Raw genomic sequence first — 19,241 nt, forward strand, 5'->3', positions numbered from 1 at the left:
TTATCTATCTATCTATCTATCTATCTATCTATCTATCTATCTATCTATCTATCTATCTATCTATCTATCTATCTATCTATCTATCTATCTATCTATCTATCTATCTATCTATCTATCTATCTATCTATCTATCTATCTATCTATCTATCTATCTATCTATCTATCTATCTATCTATCTATCTATCTATCTATTTATTGTTTGGATTTGTAGACCGCCCCATCCCCAAGGGGCTCTGGGCGGTGCACAATAATATCCACACATATACAATATATCAGAAGGTGACCACACAACAATCATTACGTTTGATAAAATCCAATAAAATCCATTAAAAACACCGGTCAATGCAAAAATATCAGGCGTCCCAAAACCCAATTTATTAGAAGCCTCCCTAAAAGGAGGGAACGGCCGGACTCCTCCCTAGGAGGGTAGCATAGATGGAAAGAAGAATGAGATGGTAAAATAAATGCGTAGGGGGAGGGGGCACGCCCTTCAGCGACTGGACACTCCAAAGGCCCGGCGGAACAACTCAGTCTTACAGGCCCTGCGGAACTCACCAAGGTCCTGCAGGGCCTGGACAGCTGGAGGAAGAGTGTTCCACCAGGCCAGGGCCAGGGCTGTAAAGGTCCTGGCCCATGTGGAGGCCAGCCGCATCATTCCTTAAACCGCCCCAAAGGGGCCAGGAACCACCAAAGTAAGTAGAAGTTAAACCTCCCACGCCGCCGGGAATCCCTCGCGGTGCACCTCGAGAAACTGCATTACCCCTTATATGTTCCTTACCGGCCTCCTACAAGGCCTGTTCGTAGCAGAGGGGCTAATTTTGCTGGTGTGTTCCTGGCCCTCAATGATGCGGCTGGCCTCCACAAGGGCCAGGACCTTTACGGCCCTGGCCCCAGCCTGGTGGAACACTCTTCCTCCAGTTGTCCGGGCCCTGCAAGTGGACCTTGGTGAATTCCGCCACAGAGGGCCTGTAAGACTGAGTTTTTCCGCAAATGGCCTTTGGAGTGTCCAGTCGCTGAGGTGCGCCCCCTCCCCCCTCCTTTGCTTTGCTCCTTGGGCTTTTGCTCTCTATTTTATAATTTATTTGTATATTTATTGTTATTATAAGAAGAGTCTGGCCGCTCCCTCCTTTTTGGGGCGGTTTAAGGAATTGGGTTACGGGACGCCATCATCATCATTGTTGTAACTGTTTTTGTCCACTGCTTAAATGGTTTTAATGGTTTTAATGGATTTTAGTGTATTGGTGACCCTTGTTATATATTGTGTATATAATGTTGTACACCGCCCAGAGCCCCCCGGGGATTGGGCAGTTTATAAATTCAAATAATTAATTAATTAATTAATTAATTAATTAATTAATTAATTAATTAATTAATTAATTAATTAATTAATAAGGAAACCAGTCAGAGATTCAACCAATTTTCAGCCGACAGTGACACAAGACAAGTCATAATTCAACTTATTTTCAGCTGCACGTGGTCCAAGTGGCGAGTGGATCTTTTATTGTAAACATTGTTTGATTCTGTAACATGGATAGACACAGCAATAATTTGACTACACGGCTGTTAATGCCACTTATTTGATGTAGATCATCTGCTGTGCGCAACCCTGCTCAAAAATACAGCGAATGTTTGACCTATATGATCAATGACGCTAGAATTATTGAAAGGCACATAAAAGGGGAAAAGCCACAGGGAATGAGTTTGATTCCTAGCTTGGCGAGAAAAATGTCCCACTGCTCAGTCTGGCAGTTTAATCCTGAGCAGCGGTTCTCAACCTTCCTAATGCCGCAACCCTTTAATACAGTTCCTCATGTGGTGGTGGCCCCCAACCCTAACATTTATCCATTTTACAGATAGAGAACACTGATGCAGAAGAAGAGAAGGAGAGTTTGGATTTATATCCCCCCTTTCTCTCCTGTCGGAGACTCAAAGGGGCTGACAATCTCCTTGCCCTTCCCCCTCACAACAAACACCCTGTGAGGTAGGTGGGGCTGAGAGAGCTCTGAAGAACTGTGACTAGCCCAAGGTCACCCAGCTGGCATGTGTTGGAGTGCAGAGGCTAATCTGAATTCCCCAGATAAGCCTCCACAGCTCAGGCGGCAGAGCGGAGAATCAAACCCGGTTCCTCCAGATTAGATACACGAGCTCTTAACCTCCTACGCCACTGCTGCTGCAGAGAGTCGTAGGTGACCCCAGAGAGTCGTAGGCGACCCCGTAGGCGACCCAAAGGGGTCCCGACCCCCAGGTTGAGAACCGCTGATCTTGAGTATAACCAAGATTTCCAAACCTCATTGTGAATCTTCCCGATTCCCAAACCTGCCAGAATCTGAGATGCTTCCTGTGATGCACACAAAGGCCGCTGGGCACCCACCTGCGCTCCATGATCTTTTTGAATTCAATGCGCATGAGCTGGCCCCGGGCTCGGGCCTGGATGCGAGTGATGATACGGGAAAGCCGTTCGTCCCGCATCTCCTCCAGCTGACCCAGCAACCCGGCTTTAAAAAACACCTGGCGAGAGAGACAAGCAGGGTAGACATGTCTGTGCAAAGACACCTGGCTACATTTAAGAAGTCAGCCACAGTCTTATTTAGAAGAAGAAGAAGAAGAGTTTGGATTTATATCCCCCTTTTCTCTCCTGCAGGAGACTCAAAGGGGCTTCCAATCTCCTCGCCCTTCCCCCCTCACAACAAACACCCTGTGAGGTAGGTGGGGCTGAGAGAGCTCCGAGAAGCTGTGACTAGCCCAAGGTCACCCAGCTGGCGTGTGTGGGAGTGCCCAGGCTAATCTGAATTCCCCAGATGAGCCTCCACAGCTCAGGCGGCAGAGCTGGGAATCAAACCCGGTTCCTCCAGATTAGATAAAAGAGCTCTTAACCTCCTACATCACTGCATAGCTAGGCTTACTGGGTCCCCACGAATGGCCGGCAAACGTCTGGTAATTATTGCCTCCGCCCACCATCACTCGCCTGGTCAGTGGGAGGAGGCAGGTCAGCCAATCAGGGATAGGGGGCACTGATATTCATCACTGATGTTGCTACTCGTGTGACCCAGAAGTGGCTGCATTGCCCTGGGATGACGCTCAAGCACTTGCCCCCAAACCATAGAAATGCTAGAGCAGTGATGGCGAACCTTTTCGAGACCGAGTGCCCAAACTGCAATCCAAAACCCACTTATTTATCGCAAAGTGCCATTTATCGCAATTTAACCTGAATACTGATGTTTTAGTGGGCTCCGAGGTTGTTGGCTTTGCTTTAAAACAACCATCCAACTCTTCCAACGGGTGAATCACGACCCTAGGAGGGTTTACTCAGAAGCAAGCCCCATTGCCAGCAACCGAGCTTACTCCCAGGTAAAAGATTGTGCTTTAGTTCTTCGCATGAAAATCAGTGGGGTTTAACAGCGCTTAACAGGGTTACCTACACTGCCTCCCCAAAACTAGGTCTTAGGTTTAATGCTAATAATCGAGCCCAGCGGCCCAGGCCAGCCTAGATGTGTGTGTGTGTGTGGGGGGGTGACTCCGTTTGTGAGTGCCCACAGAGAGGGCTCTGAGTGCCACCTCTGGCCCCCGTGCCATAGGTTCGCCACCACTGTGCTAGGGCTTCGCCCCTGTGTGGTGCCAGCATTTCTGAGTTGTGGCAGACTTGATGTCTTTGCAGACAGAACAAAGATCACTGTCCCCGCCCAGTAGTAAGTACCTGCCTTCCCATCTCCTGCCAGCACCACACCTGTAACCACTGACACCTTAACAGTCATGGCGTGCCCCCAAAGGATCCCAGGCGAGAACATGGGGATAACAATTAAACCAGTTTCTGTTGGGAGTGCGGACATGCAAAAACATCTGACGTATTTGATGGGGCATTTTAATTTAGAGATTGCGAACACTAATAATTTATATTTGAATGTAAAACTAAGCTATTGTTTTAATTTAAATTATTGTTTTAACTAAGTTACTGTTTTAACGGCATGTATCTCTGCATTGTTATAGCCAATGGCTCAAACAATAAATACTTGACTGACTGACTCTAAGGGCCCTTCCGCACACGCAAAATAATACGTTTTCAAACCACTTTCACAACTGTTTGCAAGTGGATTTTGCCGTTCTGGACAGCTTCAAAGAGCACTGAAAGCAGCTTGAAAGTGCATTATTTTGCTTGTGCGGAATGAACCTAAGAAACAGAAGCTGCCTCCGGAAGATTTGCAAGCGGCCACACGAGTGTCCGTTCCCCATACCCCGCAAGAGCTGTGCCCCCTCACCTTGGTGTGCCCAAATTTGTACTGGTTATGGTCGATATCCAAAGAACCCAGCAGCTTCTCTGCTCCCTTCCTGCTATCAATGAACTGCCCTTCAGGGATGGCAGCGGGATTCAGGATACGATACCTGGTAGGGAAGGAACCATTAGGTAAGACTCCCCCGTCGAGGCTGCATACGTTCAATGGCGCACGGGGCCCGTGTGAAGAGCAGGACCACCTGCGCATGGGACTTAATGCTCCAAATCTGTTTAATGCAGTTTCAGCTTCCGAAAAAAGGAGACGGCGTATCTGGGCTCTATCCTGACCTGTAATCATGCCATCTCCCTGGCATTCACCCCCTCATCGGGCAGTAGTACCCCAACATGGTGCCCGCAGACCTACCGTTGCCTGAAGTCCCCGTAGAGGATCCGGTTGGGGAACCCTTTGCGGCAGATCCTGATCCCTTCCAGGACGCCGTTACAGCGCAGCTGATGCATCACCAAAGGGTTATCCATCTCGCCTGGGAAAAGAAAGGGAACAGAAGAGAAAGTTCTGGAGGAAAGGGATGCTGTGTGGTTTCCGGGCTGTATGGCTGTGTTCTAGTAGCATTTTCTCCTGACGTTTCGCCTGCCTCTGTGGCTGGCATCTTCAGAGGAATCTGAAGGGGCCGTCCTATTTCAGAAGCGCTTCTCTCCCATTTACCCAACAAATCTTTATCCCTCTTCTCCAGATTTAAGAGCAGGGACTTGCCTTCTTATTTGTTGGTCTGAGTTGCGCCTCGTGCGCTGACCTGAATGTTAGCCCAACCTTTGTCAGATTTCAGAAACCGAGCAGGGGCGGCTGGCTGACTTTGGGTTATGTTGAGAGAGAGCCGGGAATGCACCCCATTTCATGAGTGACACCACAAACAGAAGGGCCCCGTCCTGCTTACTTACCGGGTGCCTTCTTTTCATTGGGGATTATACACCGGACAAAATGAGGGTGTGTCGTTTTTAGGTTTGCCATTAGCTTGTTCAGGTTCTCCTGGAGGAGGTAGGGGAGAGAGAGAGAGAGAGAGAGAAAGAAAGAAAGAAAGAAAGAAAGAAAGAAAGAAAGAAAGAAAGAAAGAAAGAAAGAAAGAAAGAAAGAAAGAAAGAAAGAAAGAAAGAAAGAAAGAAAGAAAGAAAGAAAGAAAGAAAGAAGGAAGGAAGGAAGGAAGGAAGGAAGGAAGGAAGGAAGGAAGGAAGGAAGGAAGGAAGGAAGGAAGGAAGGAAGGAAGGAAGGAAGGAAGGAAGGAAGGAAGGAAAAGAAAGCGAGGAAGGAAGGAAGGAAAAGAAAGAAAGAAAGAAAGAAAGAAAGAAAAGAAAGAAAGAAAGAAAGAAAGAAAGAAAGAAAGAAAGAAAGAAAGAAAGAAAGAAGGAAGGAAGGAAGGAAGGAAGAAAGAAAGAAAGAAAGAAAGAAAGAAAGAGAGAGAGAGATGTGGAGGACATCTATCAGCAGAAGTTTGGCCTGCTTCTTCCTTCAAGCCCCAACATTATTTATTTGTTAACTTTATCTATCTCCCGCTTTTGTCTCCAAGCTGTTGCTTCCATGTTAGTGAGCACGTACATGTGAAGTTATAAAGTCAACTCTGTTTTTTTGTTTCCACACCAGCACCACCATCTCCCAGAACACAAGACAGCAGATAGGTATCAAGATGTAACCAAACATACAGTAATGTAGGAAAGAAGGGATTTCTTATTTTATCTCTATGCGACCCTCCCTTTAGAGTTAGTAAACTCACATATAAAAAGCAACTGAGAATCTGTTTCTTCTGTTCCCCTCTACTAATACGCATACACACACCAATAGGGATTTCCCCTTCCTTTGGTAAAGATGCCCTATCCTCCAACCTTGTCCCTAACATCTGGTCTCATACCCGGTGAAGTGCTGAGACAGTCTGGAAAGACGACCCTTTCTTCTTGGAGCCTTTTCCTTTGCCACCGTCTCCACCTGTGGGAGCAGAGACACAAGGAGCCATTTCACACTGGATCAGTGAACCCCCACCCCCTCTGCCTTAGCAAGAACACCCCATCCCAAAAGTCTTTACTAAGAAGAAGAAGAAGAGTTTGGATTTATATCCCCCCTTTCTCTCCTGCAGGAGACTCAAAGGGGCTGACAATCTCCTTGCCCTTCCCCCCTCACCACAAACCCCCTGTGAGGTGGACGGGGCTGAGAGAGCTCTGAGAAGCTGTGACTAGCCCAAGGTCACCCAGCTGGCGTGTGTGGGAGTGCACAGGCTAATCTGAATTCCCCAGATAAGCCTCCACAGCTCAGGCGGCAGAGCTGGGAATCAAACCCGGTTCCTCCAGATTAGATATACGAGCTCTTAACCTCCTACGCCACTGCTGCTCCTAAGTGCCCAACCTGCAACTAAGTGCCCAACCTGCAACTCCTTTCGTGTTGACAGCGAGGCATCCATTTCCCTCCCTCCCTCCCTCCCCCCCCCTCTGCTTTGTGTCCTGCATTAAAGTTCTTTTCCCCATTGTCCAGTTTTCACTGGATTCAAATTCAGCCTGTGGTGCGAGGGGGTGGCTCTCACAAGATTGAAATGCTGCTGCACACGAAAACAATCCTCTCAGCACAGAAAACCAGCACATCAGGAAAGAAGGCACCTTCCCTGTATGTTAATTTTCTAAATGCAGGGATATTTCGTCTTCATGTGAAAGGACTCCACCACCTGCTGACCGAAGCGGTATAGCCCACACCAGTGAGAATTGGCCAGTATACATCAACATGGTTTTAGAATTATTCACGTACATGGGAGGGAAATGGGGAAGGGGTGGGATATAAACCCAACAAGTAAATAAATAGTCCATCCCTGTCTTACCAGCATCGGCGCCAGTATAGGAGGAGAAGAGGGTGGCCAGAAGTTTGAGGGACGATTTCTGGTACAGCCCCACCACTGTCTCGTTGAGAGGGTCCTTGTTCTTCTGCAGCCAGCCGAGGATGTTGTAGTCGACGGTGCCGGCGTAGTGGACGAGCGAGAAGTGCGCCTCAGGCTTGCCCTTCGTGTTCCGGGGCTTCCCAAAATTGGACGACTTGCCCAGGTGGTTGTCGTACAGCTTGGCCTTGAACGTCATGTCGGTGGCTTTGGGGAACATGCATTCTTCCTCCAGGATGGACATGATCCCCAGGGGCTGACCAGGAAGGGGAAGAAGAATAAACAACAGGGGGGAAAAATATCCAAACGAGAACATAAGAACATAAGAACAAGCCAGCTGGATCAGACCAGAGTCCATCTAGTCCAGCTCTCTGCTACTCGCAGTGGCCCACCAGGTGCGTTTGGGAGCTCACAGAAGCTACTCGCAGTGGCCCACCAGGTGCGTTTGGGAGCTCACAGAAGCTACTCGCAGTGGCCCACCAGGTGCGTTTGGGAGCTCACAGAAGCTACTCGCAGTGGCCCACCAGGTGCGTTTGGGAGCTCACAGAAGCTACTCGCAGTGGCCCACCAGGTGCCTTTGGGAGCTCACAGAAGCTGCTGAATTTTGGAGAATCTGGGTCACTTTTCACCTGGACCACGTAGCTACACCTCCCGCAAACCGCAGCTTGCTCTGAAACCAGAGATCAACCTAGCTGAGATCTAGGGTTGGTCTTGAGTTTGTGTGAACTGTGGACAGCAGGCACTGTAGCTTTGCCAGCCCAGACCTGATAGTGAGCTATTATCCATTATTTACCAGGAAAATAAGGAGGAGGAGGGGAGAGAGAGAGAGAGAGAAAGAGAGAGAGAGGTCAATTCCCCACTGGCAGGTTTGACCTGGGTTCAACCTAGGTTTGACTTAGGTATTCCCCACAGCTGCTGAGTTTGACACGGTTCCGTCCCAGCTTCACCCCCTCAAACTGTCAAATTCTGACTCCATGTGGGAGGTACAACTTTTTCAGTGAACCTAGGTCGAACTTAGGTCGAAGCCGGTAAAGTGGGGAATCATCGAGGAAAAGCGCGCCCTTTTTAAAAAAATCCTTCTTGTATATGAAGCGACGGCCATACATATAAACAGCACACATTTACACGCTGCTTTTAGCTACATAGAGCACTGATTTGTGGCTATGTTGCCATTATGTAAAAAAAATGGATGCACGTTCCCATTCCCATGGTAACATGACAGCCAATCGGAAACAAAGAGCAGAAGAGGCGCTGAGGTGATCCCGCCCTCTGAACTCAGCTCTGGTGGGACGAACTCGGCTGATGTGGGGAGGAACAATGGAGTCGACCTAGGTCAGTTCCTTTTCAAGGAACCGGGTTGAATCTAGTCGACTCTGCAGTGGCGAATCAACCAGAGAAAGGCAGGACACTCCTACTCACCAAGATGTGTTTGGCAATCCACAATATAATGTCTGAATCAGGCCTGCGAGCCTACTTTTTTTTTAAAAAAAAGTTATATCCTGCTTTGCTCTCTTCCCTTCTAGCAGCCTAATAGCACAGACAAACCTGATCCTGAAAAACCTGTGAAGCTGTTGGGGATCCCTGCTCCAGCTGCTACACCACGCCTGCGGTGCGGTCTCTTCTGTACTTCCTGCGAAACATAAGCATCTCCCTTCCCCGCCCCAAAAGGGCCCTTCTCGCAGCCACACCTTCTCGATGAGGTCGATGGAGGCCTGGAGGTCCATGCCGAAGTCGATGAACTCCCACTCAATGCCCTCCTTCTTGTACTCCTCCTGCTCCAGCACGAACATGTGGTGGTTGAAGAATTGCTGCAGTTTCTCATTCGTGAAGTTGATACAGAGCTGCTCGAAACTGTTACACTGGCGGGAGTGGGAGGAGGGAAACCATCAGGGGCGACAGCCCAATTCCTCGTGGCTTTCCCCTCTCCTTGGCTTTGCACCACCCAGGCAGGGTTCCCAACCTCCAGGCAGGCCCTGGAGACATCCCGGGACTGCCAGTGTTCCGCCCACCCCTTCACGGGTCACTCACATCGAAGATCTCGAACCCCGCAATGTCCAGCACCCCGATAAAGTACTGCCGCGGCTGCTTGGTCTCCAAGGAGTTGTTGATCCTCAGCACCATCCAGGAGAACATTTTCTCGTACACGGACTTGGCCAGGGCCCCGATGGAGTAGTACACCTGAGCAGGTGCCAGAGCGGTGGCCCCGCCCCCCAACAAGGAAGCGACAGGAGGCAACAAAGAGAGAGTTAGGAAACTCTGGAGGTAGAGGGAAGGTTGGTGGTCCTAGAACATAATTCAAGAATCAAAGGAAGCCTTCTTCACCCGATTTGCAGCGCCGCTGAGACTATAGCGCAAGAGTTCACACCCTCCCGAGACTACGGGCACTGCCAACATTCTGACACGGAGTGGTAGGAGCACTCCCAAAATGGCTGCCACAGGAGGCGGAGCCAACCACAACATGGATGCCACAGGAGGCATACTCAAGCCCCTTCCGCACATGGGCCCCTTCCGCACACGCAAAATAATGCGTTTTCAAACCACTTTCACAACGGTTTGCAAGTGGATTTTGCCATTCCGCACAGCTTCAAAGAGCACTGAAAGCAGTTTGAAAGTGCATTATTCTGCATGTGCGGAATGAGCCACGCAGAATAATTCACTTTCAATCCACTTTCGCAATGGTTTGCAAGTGGATTTTGCTATTCCGCACAGCTGCAAAGTGCATTGAAGGTGGATTAAAAGTGTATCGTTCTGCATGTGCGGAAGAGGCCTCTGTTCCACAGAAAACAATAGCTTGGTCATTGGAGGAAATCCTATGCGTCTACATTACAATAGAGTCCCGAAGCACTAATAGAATTGCCATTCATTTTTTACGCACGGCCTTTGTCAAAACCATTATTTTGTGCATTACTGAACATGGTACTTTGATACAGGAGTATTTATGCCAAAATGTATTTTTGCTTTCAAACAGATGCGGGGGCAGGCAACCTGGCAGGGACGTTTTCTAGTTCCGAAATAATGTATTGAGCGGAGCGGGTAAAACCTTCATTGCCCAGAGTTACATTTTTGAAGAAGAAGAAGAAGAAGAAGAAGAAGAAGAAGAAGAAGAAGAAGAAGAAGAAGAAGAAGAAGAAGAAGAAGAAGAAGAAGAAGAAGAAGAAGAACAACAACAACAACAACAACAACAACAAGAAGAAGAAGAAGAAGAAGAAAAGAGGAAGAGGAAGAGGAAGAGGAAGAGGAAGAAGAAGAAGAAGAAGAAGAAGAAGAAGAAGAAGAAGAAGAAGAAGAAGAAGAAGAAGAAGAAGAAGAAGAAGAAGAAGAAGAAGAAGAAGAAGAAGAAGAAGAAGAGTTTGGATTTATATCCCCCCTTTCTCTCGGCAGGAGACTCAAAGGGGCTGACAATCTCCTTGCCCTTCCCCACTCACAACAAACACCCTGGGAGGTGGGTGGGGCTGAGAGAGCTCCGAGAAGCTGTGACTAGCCCAAGGTCACCCAGCTGGCGTGTGTGGGAGCGCACAGGCTAGTCTGAATTCCCCAGATAAGCCTCCACAGCTCAGGCAGCAGAGCTGGGAATCAAACCCAGTTCCTCCAGATTAGATACCTGAGCAGTTAACCTCCTACACCACTGCTGCTCCTGAGACCATGTTATCTGTTGGAAAATCCGTTCATGTTACACCAGTACCATGTAAAACCTTCCCGTGCCCTTTGAGACGGCCCCTTCCTTACCTGCTGGACATTTTGCCCCTTGGTGACGTATTCGTTCCCGACCTTCACCCGTGGATGGCAGAGCCCCTTCAAGAGGTCCGCCGAGTTTAGGCCCATGAGGTAGGCGGATTTATCTGCTTCTGGAAGGTCAAAGAAGAAGAGTTTGGATTTATACCCCACCTTTTTCTCCTGTGCAGAGACTCAAGGTGGCTTACAAACTCCTTTCCCTTCCTCTCCCCACAACAGACACCTTGTGAGGCAGGTGGGGCTGAGAGAGCTCCGAAGAACTGTGACTGGCCCATGGTCACCCAGAAGGAATGTAGGAGTGAGGGAACATATCTGGTTCACCAGATAAGCCTCCGCCACTGTCTCCATTGGCTGCCACCTTGCCTTTGAAGGTGAAGGTATGTTCGGAAGCTTGAATGGGAGGGGCTGTGGGTCCATCAGGCCACACCTTTCACCTTTCACCTCTCACCTGCTAGCCCTTGTTCATTGGTGCCCTTCTTGTGCAACGGCTTGGGGGGGGACAGGAGAACCAGCCCCTCACATCACGTCCTTTGAACCTGTTCCCCCAGCTTCCCTTCAACCCTCACCCCCACCCCTGTGCCCTCTCCCTGCCACAAGACACCTCTTTTTCTCACCCTCGGTCCCATCTGGTTCTGCCTGCTCCTCCCGTTGCTTCTGCTTGAACTTCATGTTGCCGTAATGCATGATGGCTCCCGTCAGCTTGTACACCCCCACTTTCTCCTCTGGGGTGAAGCCCAGGATGTCGAAGGCACTCTGCACGTGTGTGGAGAGTAAGAAAACAAAAATGGGGAGGGGGAGCTTAAACTAATTGTCAATGTGATATTAAGAGCAAGAGACGCTCCGCACAACCAAAATAAAACGTTTTGAAACTGGTAATAAACCGTTTCCTCTGAGGAGTTCCACTTGGTTTTCGGCCCAAAACGTTTCATTTCCGGCCAGAAAACGTTTTAAACACATCCTTGATTTTAGTGATTCTTTAGTTGGAATTTTAAACATTTCGGCTTGTTGTGCATATCTCTTCAAAACATTTCCCACGCCCCTCCACAGTTGCCAGTTAGAGTATAACATTATACCAGAAAAAGGAATGTGGATGTATAATCCATAAGAACCAACCATAGAAATAATGATTTTATGTGTAATCAATCAGAAAAAAAATTGTTTTATGTATGCAAGCTTTTTTTATATAAAAGAAAGCTTTACATTTTTTAAATTATGGTATGTTGGTCCTTTGTCCCTGATTCCTTTGCTTAGGCAATAAAGCTGCGTTATAACCCTACTCTCGGACCCCTTTCGCACATGCAGAATAATGTACTTTCAATCCACTTTCAATGCACACTGAAGCTGGATTTTACTGTGCGGAATCGCAAAACCCACTTGCAAACAATTGTGAAGGTGGATCGAAAGTGCATTATTCTGCATGTGCAGAAGGGGCCTCGGTCTCACCCTTGATTGGGTGGGGTACCCACATGCAACACCTCCCTCCCCATCCAAGATCACTCACATCCGTTGCCATCAACTCCTCGGAGTCATCGATGGAGGCCACGGTCACCTCTCCTTGGGAGATGTAGCTGTAGTCATAGGGGTTGTTGGTCACCAAGAGCAAGTCTGTTCGGAGGCAGAAGTGGGGAAGAAACAGACTGAAAGACGGCCGGTGATGAACTGGAGGAAGGCTTTGGATACTGAGGCAGAAAGCACCACGCCCTGGGGGCTTAAAACCTCTGCTTCCATATAATATATAATACTATAGAGCATCTATAGCTGTTAGACGCCATCTGTTGTTTTGAAATGTTATATTAGGATTTGAACGCTGTGTTTTAATGTGCCCCAGTACTAAACGTACGGTGTTTGTTTATTTATTTGCCTGTTGTTTTGTTTGTTTGTTGTGAACCACCCTGAGCCCTTCGGGGGAGGGCGGTATAAAAGTTTAATAATAAATAAAATAAATTAAAAAATAAAAATCTTCCATAGCAGCCATTTTCTCCAGGTCCCCAGTCTTTTTTGGCGCCCAAAAATGTAGGGAAGAAAACTTTGTTCTGTAATGGGTTAATCTCCCTGTTTAAGGACCCAGTGGAACCCTTGAGTTGCCCCATCTGAGTCTGTATGGGGAGGGGCACTATACCAACCTAATAAACCAGCCGTGGACCCACCCACCACCCACAACAAAAACTCACCCAGAAGCTCCGGTTTCTTGTTGGACAAGATCTGGTAGAAGATGTGGTAGTTTCTCTCAGATTTGAGCTGGAAAATAACCCGGGACTTCTCTAGGAGGTCTAAGTGAGTAAATGCGAAAATGAGGATGAAACACAGGAGGGGGAAGAAGAAGAAGAAGAAGAAGAAGAAGAAGAAGAAGAAGAAGAAGAAGAAGAAGAAGAAGAAGAAGAAGAAGAAGAAGAAGAAGAAGAAGAAGGAGGAGGAGGAGGAGGAGGAGGAGGAGGAGGAGGAGGAGGAGGAGGAGGAGGAGGAGTTTGGATTTATATCCCCCCTTTCTCTCCTGCAGGAGACTCAAAGGGGTTTACAATCTCCTTTCCCTTCCCACCCCTCACAACAAACACCCTTGGAGGAGGAGGAGGAGGAATTTGGATTTATATTCCCTCTTTCTTTCCTGCAAGGACACTCAAAGGGGTTTACAATCTCCTTTCCCTTCCCCCCTCACAACAAACACCCTGTGAGGTGGGTGGGACTGAGAGAGCTCCAAGAAGCTGTGACTAGCCCAAGGTCACCCAGCTGGCATGTGTGGGAGTGCCCAGGCTAATCTGAATTCCCCAGATAAGCCTCCACAGCTCAGGCAGCAGAGCTGGGAATCAAACCCGGTTCCTCCAGATTAGATACACGAGCTCTTAACCTCCTACGCCACTGCTGCTCCATGGGATGGAAAACATTACTCAAAAGGGTTTACAGGAAAACGTTCTTAGGATGGCAGTCATAGGCCATTTGTGCACTAACAACTCCCCACAGGTTTGTAGCAGTGGTGGGACTCAACCGGTTCGCACCGCTTCGGCAGAACCGGTTGTTAAAATGGTGCTTGCAAACTAACCAGTTGTTGAATTATTTGTATCCCACCACTGGTTTGTAGCATTTCATTCCAAAGATTTCTCTCTAGGAGGTCTATTACCCACTCCCCTTTCCCTGCTTTTCCCAAGACTTTCCCCCCAACGCTGCAGGACAGCAATTACTCTCTGCAGGTCACGGGGGTATTTTTAAAAAATTTGCATCGAGAAGGTAGACACACGGGCAAGACAGATAATCAAATTTCCATTCGCCACCTCACTCACAGGTTTCAATGTCGGCAGACGCCAACTTTCCCGTCGCCCCAAAATGGATCCGGATAAATTTACCCTAGACAGAAACACAATGGAATGAATGGGTGGTATCAGGGACTGATCGGGATCCAGGGTACCACGGAGCCACGGCCCTTCCGGGAAGATGTCAGGGGAGGGAAGGTTAAAACATGACTATTCCCTCTTCTGTACGCCAGATTCAAATACGCTTGATCCAAATACGCCCGGGTAACTGTTTTTTTTAAAGGCTGTTAGTACCTCAGATCTCCCATGTGATATGTAATTCAATTCCAAGACTGGCCAGGCCTACCTCACAGGAATATTGTGAAGCTCCCCTGAGCTTCGTAGAAAGTGGGAGGTAAGGGGGGAAAAGTAGATTTAGAAGAGTTTTGAAGAAGAAGAGTTTGGATTTATATCCCCCCTTTCTCTCCTGTAGGAGACTCAAAAAGGCTTACAATCTCCTTGCCCTTCCCCCCTCACAACAAACACCCTGTGAGGTGAGTGGGGCTGAGAGAGCTCCGTAGAGCTGTGACTAGCCCAAGGTCACCCAGCTGGCGTGTGGGGGAGTGTACAGGCTAATCTGAATTCCCCAGATAAGCCTCCACAACTCAAGCGGCAGAGCTGGGAATCAAACCCGGTTCCTCCAGATCAGAGTGCACCTGCTCTTAGCCACTATGCCACTGCTGCTCCCTTTAATCAAAAATAAGATCCCAACAGGACAAATGCTGATATACCACCCGCAATCCTTGGTGTTAATCACTCAGAGGGACCTTCGTGTCTCCTCTATCTGGCCAGATTGTCAGAAAGACTCACAAATCGAGAGGAGTTGTCGTTCCGCATGGTCTTGGCGTTGCCGAAGGCCTCCAACGCAGGGTTGGCTTGGATGATTTGATCTTCCAGCGTCCCCTGCGGGTGGCGATCAGAACAGAGAAGAGAAGTATTGACAGGTAACCCTAGGTCTTTGAAACCTCTGCGCCGACAATCAGTCAATCTTTATTACGGTCATAGGCCAGCATAAGGCGGATAAAATACGACCAATTAAAAGGTAAGATTTTATTATTATTATTATTATTATTATTATTATTATTATTATTATTATTATTATTATTATTATTATTATTATTATTATTATTATTTTAATTCAGCTTAATAGACCGCCCAACCCCCGAAGGGCTCTGGGCGGTGTACAATGAGACATAAAACAAATACAATATAAGGTCTCATAAATACAATATGATAAAACATTAAAATACATTAAAATACATTATAGCAGCAATTCCAGAAATTCCAGATAAAAATACATGCACAGATTAAACAATCAACATATATCAGAAAGAATCTGCTGGGTGGGAAAGGAACATAAGAAAGCTATAGGAGCATAAAGGAAATGGGATAAAAACCTAAATATTAAATATTAAACTGAAAGCATAAGGGAAGAACGGAATTGGTAGATAGAAGGCTATAAGGATCAAACCACAGAACAGTCTGATAAGGCAACCTTCATCTTCATTTATGCCTCTGCTTGCGCCTTTTTCCACAAAGGATATTGGAGTGCTGGGGACTTGCGTGAATTTGGCCCCTTCCGCACACGCAGAATAAAGCACTTTCGACCCACTTCCAGTGCACTTTGCCGCTGGACTTTACTGTGCGGAATAGCAAAATCCACTTGCAAACAATGGTGAAAGTGGATTGAAAGTGCGTTATTCTGCGATGATAACAATCCTGTCCTTGCTGTTGAGGTTCTATCACAGTGATGGCGAACCTATGGCACGGGTGCCAGAGGTGGCACTCGGAGCCCTTTCTGTGGGCACACACACAGAGTTCGTCATGTGGGGGGCGGAAAATCACCCCCCCACACACACACACACATCTAGGATGGCCTGGGCCACTGAGCACGACGTTCGTGCACCACAGTGAGCAGGGATGACTCGGCTGGCAGGCCTGGTGCCTGTGCCCGAGGTGGGGGGCGCAGAGGAGGCAGAGACGCTAGAGAGGCACAGAGCAGTGCCCCCAGGACTTGCTGGAGGAAAGAGCAGGCTGGCCCCTGCTCGAGCGGGTAGGGCGGAGGAAGAGGGAGCCAACCTTTTTTTTCTAAACTAAAACCTCAGCATTCAAATTAAATTGCCAGGTTGGCACTTTGCGATAAATAACTGGGGTTTGGGTTGCAGTTTGGGCACTCGGTCTCAAAAAGGTTTGCCATCACTGTTCTATCAGGAGTGTCCCACTGTACGCTGTGCCAACATGCAGCAAGTATAGTTGCCAACTCCAGACTGGGAGTTTTCTGCTGATTTGTGGGGGTAGATTGGGGAAGACAGAGTCTGGGGAGAGGGTCTCAGCAGAGTATAATGCCACCGAGCCCGCCCACCAAAGCAGCTGTTTTCTCCAGGGGCGCTGACCTCTGCTCTAGAGAACAGTTGTAATTCTGGGAGATCCCCAGGCCTCGCCTGGAGGTTGGCAACCATAGCAGCAGGGGACAGAGCACGCGGGCGAGGCCACCCAGCTGCTACTGGTCCTCCAGTGATCAAAGAAGTCGCAACAGAACTCTGCTCAGCCTGTCTCCCCCCCACCCCCAAATGGCTCCATGCAGCTGCTCCGAAACAAATGGCTGCAAACGGTGGAGAAATCGTGCCGGGAGGGAAGGGGGGGGGCAGGCCCTTCAGAGAACCCGTTCCTGCTGTTGCTGGCTGTGGTGGAACTTGGGACCCTGGCAATGGCTCCCTAGGACAGTGGTGGTGAACCTATGGCATGGGTGCCAGAGGTGGCACTCAGAGCCCTCTCTGTGGGCACGCGTGAACAGAGCTCGTCATGTGATAATAGTGCAATTATTTCAGGGAGATTATTACACTAAACCTAAGACCTAGTTTTGGGGAAGCAGTGCAGGTAACCCTGTTAAGAACTATTAAACCCTACTGATTTTCATGGGAAGAACTAAAGCGGGATCCTTTACCTGAGAGTAAGCTCGGTTGCTGGCAATGGGGCTTGCTTCTGAGTAAACCCTCCTAGGGTCATGATTCACTCATTCGAAGCATTGCACAGTTGCTTCGAAGCAAAGACACCGACTACCACCAAGCTTACTCCCGAGTAGCGTGCGCCTTGGAGCCAACCGTTTTTTCTATGCTAAAACCTCAGTATTCAGGTTAAATTGCCAGGTTGGCACTTTGCGATAAACAAGTGGGTTTGGGGTTGCAGTTTGGGCACTCACTCTCAAAAAGGTTCGCCATCACTGCCCTAGGATAACAACCTCTGACACTAGCCTACCTCAAAGGGTTGCTGTTAGCATTATCGAGATAAGTACTCGAAGTGTTCTGAACGCTCCGGCTCAGGTTATTGCTCCGTCTGATAGGAAAAGTGGCCGGCTGCAGTGTGCCATTTACGAATGCAGGCGCCTGCCGTAAAGGCAGAAGTCTCCCTAGAACTTTGAGACTCTTCCAGCTAGGGTTGCCAGCTTCTGGTTGGAAAATTCCTGGAGACTTACGGGGAGACCCTGGGAAGAGCGGGGTTTGGGGCAGAAGAGACCTCAACGGGGTTGGATGCCGTAGAGTCTACCCTCCTAAGCAGCCATTTTATTCACGGGAACGGGTCTCCGTAGTCTGGTTACTAGTTGTAAATCGGGTTGTATTAGTTGTAGCCGGGCCTCGGCTGGAGGTTGGCAACTCTGCCAGCTATGCAGGAAAAACTACAACTTTGCCAATTAACTGAAAGGAAAGGACAACTAGCCAGGCGAGGGCCGAGTATGTTGCAGGAAACTCGGAACAGTTAGAGCAGTCGAGAGTCAAAGCAAGGAGAAGGAGAAGGTGGGAATTAGCCAGTTCAAAACTCTGAGACTTTATAGAATCCCAAAGAAGGAGATTTCAAAGGGGGAGATTTTAAAACTGGTCCCCCCCCCCCCTTCCCTCATGTCCTTCCCGCCCAACTTGTCACTACCGTGTTTCGCTATGTCTTATTTTCAGGGGATGTCTTATTTTTCTGTGTTCTGTTCGTCGGCCATGCTTCCAAACAAAAACTTTGCTACGTCTTACTTTCGGGGGATGCCTTATATTTCACACTTTAGCAAAACCTCTACTACGTCTTATTTTCAGGGGATGTCTTATTTTTCTGTGTTCTGTTCGTCGGCCATGCTTCCAAACAAAAACTTTGCTACGTCTTACTTTCGGGGGATGCCTTATATTTCGCACTTCAGCAAAACCTCTACTACGTCTTATTTTCAGGGGATGTCTTATATTCAAGGAAACAGGGTATCATTAACGAAAGCAAAGTAAACCATGGACAATTAGATGCCTATTGCAATCGTTTATACTAGTTCCAGCTTTAGGAGTTAGACAGCATTTGGGTGACCTTGGAGCAGAATCCTGATTTTAATTTTTTTACTTTTCTGCAGGGCATGCGCTGCCTTCCCTTGTCCTGTCCAAACACGACAGGCCCTGAAAAGGTTTGGCAAGAGAGTTGCCCCCAGAAGTAAATACCGCTTCTCTATCTCCAGAAGGGGCTGTGGAAAGGACTGAGCCCTTTCGAGAGATTTGCCGCCAAACGCTAAGATTGCAGGAGAAAAAGAACGGGAGCGGGCTTCGGGGACCACGTTCACTGTTTGGCATGCACCTTTCCGCTGTTTGCCGACTCCTTCTTGCGGTCGCCAGTCGCCGTGATGCTGGCGAAGTACTGGATCACCCGTTTGGTGTTCACCGTCTTTCCCGCACCGGATTCTCCGCTGAGATGGGGAAGAAGAAGAAATATGACCACAAGAGACTGCCTGTTTCAACCATGCTGCCCCTCTCCAGGGTGTTAGGTGGAAAAGTGGCATTTCCAACACAGAAATGCCAACCACTGAACATGCTATCTTTGAAGGGGAGACCCTTGCCTATTGGGAATCCGGGCTCCAAGAAGACACCCAGAGAGTTTCTTTGTTTATTGCTCCACCTGTATGGGGTAGAAAATGTTGACAGAGAGAAATTTTTCTCTCTTTCTCACAATACTAGAACCAGGGGGCATCCATTGAAAATGCTGGGGGGAAGAATTAGGACTGATAAAAGGCAACACTTCTTCACACAACGTGTGATTGGTGTTTGGAATATGCTGCCACAGGAGGTGGTGATGGCCACTAAC

At 48.3% G+C, this 19,241-nt stretch overlaps 1 protein-coding gene across 1 annotated transcript in view; it reads right to left on the minus strand.

Annotated features, from left to right (window-relative positions):
- The window catches only part of LOC125444418 (myosin-6-like), a 33,749-nt gene that overhangs the window by 6,984 nt on the left and 7,524 nt on the right, over window positions 1-19,241 (minus strand). The window contains exons 7-21 of the mRNA XM_048516827.1: window positions 18,738-18,846; window positions 14,955-15,047; window positions 14,136-14,199; window positions 13,035-13,133; window positions 12,365-12,468; window positions 11,478-11,616; window positions 10,858-10,976; window positions 9,160-9,309; window positions 8,820-8,990; window positions 7,078-7,387; window positions 6,127-6,200; window positions 5,165-5,252; window positions 4,632-4,749; window positions 4,254-4,377; window positions 2,192-2,508 (exon numbers count right to left, since the gene is read on the minus strand). Coding sequence (XP_048372784.1) covers window positions 2,192-2,508; window positions 4,254-4,377; window positions 4,632-4,749; window positions 5,165-5,252; window positions 6,127-6,200; window positions 7,078-7,387; window positions 8,820-8,990; window positions 9,160-9,309; window positions 10,858-10,976; window positions 11,478-11,616; window positions 12,365-12,468; window positions 13,035-13,133; window positions 14,136-14,199; window positions 14,955-15,047; window positions 18,738-18,846 — 2,079 coding nt within the window. The remainder of the gene's footprint in view (window positions 1-2,191; window positions 2,509-4,253; window positions 4,378-4,631; window positions 4,750-5,164; window positions 5,253-6,126; window positions 6,201-7,077; window positions 7,388-8,819; window positions 8,991-9,159; window positions 9,310-10,857; window positions 10,977-11,477; window positions 11,617-12,364; window positions 12,469-13,034; window positions 13,134-14,135; window positions 14,200-14,954; window positions 15,048-18,737; window positions 18,847-19,241) is intronic.

This window comes from Sphaerodactylus townsendi, linkage group LG15 (genome assembly GCF_021028975.2).
Source record: "Sphaerodactylus townsendi isolate TG3544 linkage group LG15, MPM_Stown_v2.3, whole genome shotgun sequence".
Taxonomy (NCBI): domain Eukaryota; kingdom Metazoa; phylum Chordata; class Lepidosauria; order Squamata; family Sphaerodactylidae; genus Sphaerodactylus; species Sphaerodactylus townsendi.